This window comes from Salvelinus fontinalis, unplaced genomic scaffold, assembly GCF_029448725.1.
Source record: "Salvelinus fontinalis isolate EN_2023a unplaced genomic scaffold, ASM2944872v1 scaffold_0002, whole genome shotgun sequence".
In the NCBI taxonomy this organism is placed as follows: domain Eukaryota; kingdom Metazoa; phylum Chordata; class Actinopteri; order Salmoniformes; family Salmonidae; genus Salvelinus; species Salvelinus fontinalis.
This window is the reverse complement of record NW_026600211.1, coordinates 871666-878401: the sequence shown is the minus strand read 5'-3', so window position 1 is coordinate 878401 and position 6736 is coordinate 871666. Positions and strand designations below refer to the sequence as shown.

At 40.0% G+C, this 6736-nt stretch overlaps 1 protein-coding gene across 1 annotated transcript; it reads right to left on the bottom strand.

The window, feature by feature from the left end:
- Window positions 1–418: 418 nt before the first annotated feature.
- LOC129841903 (piggyBac transposable element-derived protein 3-like) lies at window positions 419–3683 on the bottom strand. Its single transcript, XM_055910255.1, has 2 exons — window positions 3549–3683; window positions 419–3285 (listed from the first exon to the last, which is right to left on the bottom strand). Exon 2 carries the CDS (start codon window positions 2855–2857, stop codon window positions 1832–1834), a length of 1026 nt encoding a protein of 341 aa, XP_055766230.1. The 5' UTR covers window positions 2858–3285; window positions 3549–3683; the 3' UTR covers window positions 419–1831.
- Between the last annotated feature and the right edge of the window lie 3053 nt (window positions 3684–6736).

The following is a 6736-nucleotide window of genomic DNA, read 5'->3' as shown; positions in this document are numbered from 1 at the left end:
AAAGATTATACTTTTTTTCAATTGCAGCTGCAGTTTTAACCCATTTAATCCCAAATTTTTCCCATACATGAAAATATCTAAATCATGTGTCATTAGTAACCTTTTGAAATAATCGATCATCATTTTTTTTAAATTATCATGGAAAAGTAGGTGAAAAAGTGTGTTTTATGGTCGGTCACAATTGTGACCGGTGGGAAAATGTGATGTTTATACTGAATTAACATATTTCTCCTATGCAGTCATCAAAATTCTTTATAACCCAGCCCAGTTATTAACACATGTAAAACTGTCACTGCCAGTCCCCAGCATTGCTACTAAAATGCCCCATCACATTCTAGTGTGACTATTTTACATAACAAAAACCCTTATGCAACACCGATACGAATACTGAGAGCAAAGACAAAAATCAACAACCATCGACGTATTTCAACATTGTTACTTTATTGTAACATACATTGTAACATTGTTACTTTATTGTAACATGTATTGAAACATAAACATTGTAACTTTATTGTAACATTTGAACTTGTACTTTAGTGCAATACTCATTGTAACATTGTCATTGTGACATTTTAGTGCAACATTCACTAACAACTGTATAGCAGTCGTGTGATTCATTCCCACTGAACATAAAGGTAACATTTAGAATAGAGGTAGCCTGTAGAATATGTATTCAAGTAGAGGCCTACACTGAACATAAAGGTAACATTTAGAATAGAGGTAGCCTGTAGAATATGTATTCAAGTAGAGGCCTACACTGAACATAAAAGGTAACATTTAGAATAGAGGTAGCCTGTAGAATATGTATTCAAGTAGAGGCCTACACTGAACATAAAGGTAACGTTTAGAATAGAGGTAGCCTGTAGAATATGCATTCAAGTAGAGGCCTACACTGAACATAAAGGTAACGTTTAGAATAGAGGTAGCCTGTAGAATATGTATTCAAGTAGAGGCCTACACTGAACATAAAGGTAACATTTAGAATAGAGGTAGCCTGTAGAATATGTATTCAAGTAGAGGCCTACACTGAACATAAAGGTAACGTTTAGGATAGAGGTAGCCTGTAGAATATGTATTCAAGAAGAGGCCTACACTGAACATAAAGGTAACATTTAGAATAGAGGTAGCCTGTAGAATATATATTCAAGTAGAGACCTACACTGAACATAAAGGTAACATTTAGAATAGAGGTAGCCTGTAGAATATGCATTCAAGTAGAAGCCTACACTGGACAAAATAATATATATCATAGAGGTAGGCTTCAGAACCAAGTGCACGATTAGTTTGTGCATCACTATTTTGAACTGTGATCAGAAAGACCTAATTGACCTTTTCTTCCAAAAACATTTCAGTCATTTTGGTTGTCTTTTTAGTCTACTTTTCTTTTCTTCCTAGAGTCCGTTGTACTGCTTCACCTCACCCTTTATTGACTTTTCTATTTTTCTTTTATTGGCTTTTTCATTCACTCCTATCTCCTTTTCTACTGTCCATGGCTATCTTGAAGCACTCAATGTGCAGTGGCACTTTGCATTTTTCACATGCATAGGTAGTGCGTTTGTCACAATGACGACATTTCTGGAACCGGTGCATCGTGTTGATTGGCCAGTGAGAAGCTTTGTCATATCTTGCCTGATCTTCAACAGTAGCAGCCAGTAAAGATCTCCTTCCTTGGCTCAGTGGTTTCGTGCCAAAGTTTTGCATAAGAGACTGTGCCACTATCCGTGAGAAGGTGAGCAGGTCGATGGTCCCTCCCATAACGTCTTTGTAAAAGAAATGGCTGTTTACGAGTGCACTGTTGAGAGACCATGCAAAGATGGGCCACCACCACTTCTTAGACCTTGATGGAGATATGGTATCTTGAAACCTGTAGGTCATGAAGGTCAACACCACCCATGTGCTCATTGTATCGGTTGATGCATTTTGGTTGTGGGACTTTGTCAAAGGCACGTCGCTCCTTGTTCCATCTTTTGACAGAGGTCTCACTGTATTTCTCCTCCATGTTTGTTGCCACTGTGACAATGTTATTGTCTTTCCAACGGACCAGCAACTTGTCTCCTTGGGTCAGAACCTCAGAGGTTCCCCGGGGTAACTTCATGAAGTCCTTCTGTGGCTTGAATGGGACATCAAACAGACGATTCTGCCTCATCGTTCCAGAGCTCCCATATCCTCTTTTTGTCATTTCATCGAGGAGTGCAAGCGAAGTGAAGAGGTTGTCATGAAGGAACTTGCAACCTTGAGGCACCTGAGATTGCTCTGCAAGACCGAGAACGACACTGGGTCCCTGACCCAGCCCAGTCTCAGGGAGGAGTGTGTGGGATCCACCATATGGCTCCATGTGATACATGTAACCACTGGATGAGGCAAGGCTCCATAGCTTGTAACCAAAACGGATTGGTTTACCTCTAATGAATTGCTTACATCCATGTCGGCCATAGTATCGGATCATGCTCTCATCCACTGACAGCCATTCCTGAAATGGCATGACTTTGTATGACTGATTGAGCTCAGAGAAGATGGGCCTAACCTTAAAAAATGGGTCGTCAGTGATCTTTGTGTTGTCAACCACATGAACTGAGGCCATTATTTCATCAAAGCGATTTCTCCGCATTGAATCTGAAATGCTTTCATTGTGTACATCACTGTCAAGTGACCAGTACATGTGTCTTCTTGGAACAGAGCTGTACCCAGATGTGATAAGGATCCCATAGAATGTAAGGAGCTCATCCATACTCAGATACAGTTGCTTGTCCTTGGTCTGGGTGGAGTAGAGGTTGGACATTTCAATGGTGATCTCTCTTAGGGTGGATACATTAGTAGGAAAACATCCATTGGGTTGGGACAGCTTTGTTTTACACATTCTGCAGCATTTGGGCTGTATTCAATGTGTTTTGGAATCACAGCGGTGGCAGGCCTCTTCGATCGTTTGAACACTCAATCCTTATTTTTGACGACCTCCAGCTTTGCCCTTGGCTCTTCTGACTGGACCCTCTGGTGAGTAGAGGCCGTTGGCTCTTCATTATCAACAATGGAGGGGGGTGGGGGAGGTTGTGGATGGGGGGGATGAGGGGTAGGTCATCATCACTGATAACGTTGTTCCTGTCATGATCTGTTTGCATATGTTCAGCATATGCATTCAACAGCCTGGCTGGCAAAAGGCCTGTCCATAGTCCATATCTGACCCATCGCTATCACAATCAATCAGGACAGAATCTTTCTCATTTTGAGGGATAAATGCAATGTTGCATGCCTTGTCTGGGTGGTCACCTAGATCCAACATATCCAGAACTTGACTCAAAGTGAAATGAAAAGAAAGAACAGAGTAGAAAGTTAGGTAAAACAATAACTATGTCTGTGTATAAGATGTGTATACCTAGATGCACTGTGTTATCCCGCTGGTCACTATTGTTGCCGTCAACATGTTTACACATTCTATGACCACACTGAACAAAGTTGAGTAATTGCAAATGCATATATCAATACTAGACACCTTAAAGATGATGTGTACAAAAAATCTTTGTCCTAACTTTATGTTAACATACTTTACTAACCTTCTGTTTGGGAGCTTTGATGCAGCCATCCTCTTCTCATGGTGCAACCAGGAAGTAAACAGCTCTGGTCATGTGACAATTTACACTAAACATGTGACACTGCACATCTTTCATTGAGACCCTTTATTATTTCAATATTTGCTGGAAATACATTTATACATCATTCAGTAACGTGTTTAGAGCCTTATAACTGAAAACGTTTTTTATAGTGACCGATGGGATTAAATAGGTTAAAACAGCCTATCACTCAAACATCATTGCTTTATATCAGTGCACGCGCGAGCACTCTCTCGCAGTCTTGTTCTCTCTCCATCAACTCCATTCAAATTGCATCCAAAATAGATAATCTTGTTCCAGATTGATATATAGCCTATATATAGATGTCCTAGCCTACCTCTTTCAGGTAATACATTCAATGCAGTAATAGCCTTATATTTAGCTAATTAAAAATGGGTTATGCATAGTAAGAGTCTAACTTATAGTACAGCCCTTGTCTCTTGTGCAATACGCACACACCTGTGCTCGGCTGGCCTCTCCTTAAAAAACGATCCTTAGCTCTTCCAATCCCACGCAGGAAAAACTAGACTAAAATACCTTGCTGTGCATTATATGTTTATGATTGCTAAATACAGCAGCCAATAGAACTCATGGATAGTTTGAAAGAAGAGCAAATGGGCGCGATAGCGGTAGGCTATATCAGTTATTTATTCAGACTCATTACCATTCAATCTTCGTGAAGCGAAGTGAAAGCATTCTGCATCTAATTCTAGTCCTATATTATTCAAGGATGTCATTAGAATGATGAAGAGAAGGACAACGAAAAGTATTTAATTGAACTGTTGAAAGCGAGGAAGGAACGAAGCAACAATAGAGAAAGAGGAAGGCTAATAACATTAGGGGAAATATTATGAAAGGTATATATGTGTCAGCCTACTAATTATACAAATAGGCCCTATTATATTTCAAAATGTAAATCAAATTTACTAGCCTATACTTGTAACTTTGTAGGCCGCATGTGCTGCACACGAATCGCATGTTCTCTTCCGCTTTATCGTGGTTTGAACAATGTGCCTAATTCCAGTCCTTATAATACAGTATAATACAGTACAGTAATACAGTTCACACTAGTTTCATTTATTTACCTAAGACAGCATATAGCTAGCTACATCTATGGGCTTTCATGTTTGTCTGTCGTGCGTAATGTGCAGTAGCCTATATCATACATGTATTAGATAACAGCAACACTAATCTGGATATGGTTGCTCCTCTGTCTACACAAAACCTGTGGCCAGCATTGAAATCTGTCTGGGTGATCAGGATACGGTTTTTCCTCTGTCTCCCGTCTCCGTTCTGTTCCCCTCTGTCACGTTCCTGACCTATTTATGTTAGTTTTTGTGTGTTAGTTGGTCAGGACGTGAGGTTGGGTGGGCATTCTATGTTATCTGTTTCTATGTTGGTTTTGGTTTGCCTGGTATGGCTCTTGATTAGAGGCAGGTGGTTTGCGTTTGCCTCTAATTAAGAGTCATATTTAGGTAGGGCATTCTCACTGTTTGTTTGTGGGTGATTGTCTTCCGTGTCAGTATGTTTGTTCGTACCACACTGGACTGTAGCGTTTGTTTGTTTCGTTTCGTTTCGATGTCGTCTGTTTCCTGTACGTAAGTTTATGTTTAGTTATGTAAGTTTATGTTCAGGTTGCGTCAACGTCGTTTTTGTTATTTTGTAAGCTTGTTAAAGTGTTTTGTTTCGTTTCGTGTTGCCATCATATTTTATAATAAAGATGGCTTATTTCCCTAAGCCTGCGTTTTGGTCTGAGGATCCTTCTCTCCTCACCTCTTCCGAGGATGAGGAGAGCAACACCCGTTACACCCTCAGATGGAGAGGCGTATGTGGGTTGTGTTTGGGTCCAGTGTCAGGTCATAGGCATCTGATGGGGGAGACAGACTAATTACATTACAAATAATTATATGTTTTTAGTGTAATTTTGACAAATATGTTTGATTGATAGTGATCATGAGATCCAATTGACTATTTATTAATGAAATAACTGACAAGGGAGTTCACAGAATACCTCCTTCTAAATATGATCTCTCTTAACTCACTGTGTGTGTGTTTTTGTGATGGTCAGGTCTATACAACAAACATAATTACACACCTACATTTCTTCAGGACAGATATGAACCAGTGCTCTGCATTATTGTTCACACTGTAAGAGAAAGAGATTCACAGTGACACAAACAGCATGTGTTTGAAGTTCAGTGTGGAAAATGCACACCTTAACAGGAGGGCTATATTGTTCTAGAACTGTCAGGAGCAATCAATGATTTGTACACATATCTTATTTAACTAAAATGCCAATTTTACATCCACACATTGTATTTCTACCTGAGTTTTACATTAGTCTGGATGATCCAGTGCAGCAGAGATAATCTTCACTCCTGAGTCTCCTATGTGACTGTAGTCCAGATTTAGCTCTCTCAGGTGTGAGGGGTTTGACCTCGCAGCCGAGGTCAAGGAAGCACAGCCTTCCTCTGTGATTCCACATAATAACAAACTGCAGGAAGAGAACATTCAATGAATGATTTGGACTCACCTAGTGGCATAGTTGCACCCCATGTCAAATATGATCACTGGTATTCAGTTGACAAATTATTTCACAAAGGTATTAAGCCATTATGACAATTAATTCACATGCAAACATACAATGTTTATTAAAAAAATGTGTTATGTCACATAATACTTTACACTCCATTTGTACACACGTAAGAACTTCCAGTTTACAGCGTGGACTCCTCAGTCCAGCAGAGAGCAGCTTCACTCCTGAATCCTGCAGATCATTATCATTCAGGTTCAGCTTTCTCAGTTGAGAGGAGCTGAGAGAAGAGGCCAGTGCTTCACAGCATTTTTCTGGCAGGTTGCAACCCATCAGTCTGAATAAGAAATGAAGACAAAGACATGGCTTTAATTTGAGTTTTTACACTATCAAACCATTAGGGCTCCCGAGTGGTGTTAAAGGCACCTTATCTCAGTGCAAGAGGTGTCACTACAGTCCCTGGTTCAAATCCAGACTGAATCACATCTGGCTGTGATTGGGAGTCCCATAGGGTGGTACACAATTGGTCTGGGTTTGCTGGGGTAGGCCATTGTAAATAAAATTAGCTACACAAGCTTCTGATTACAAATAATATGCC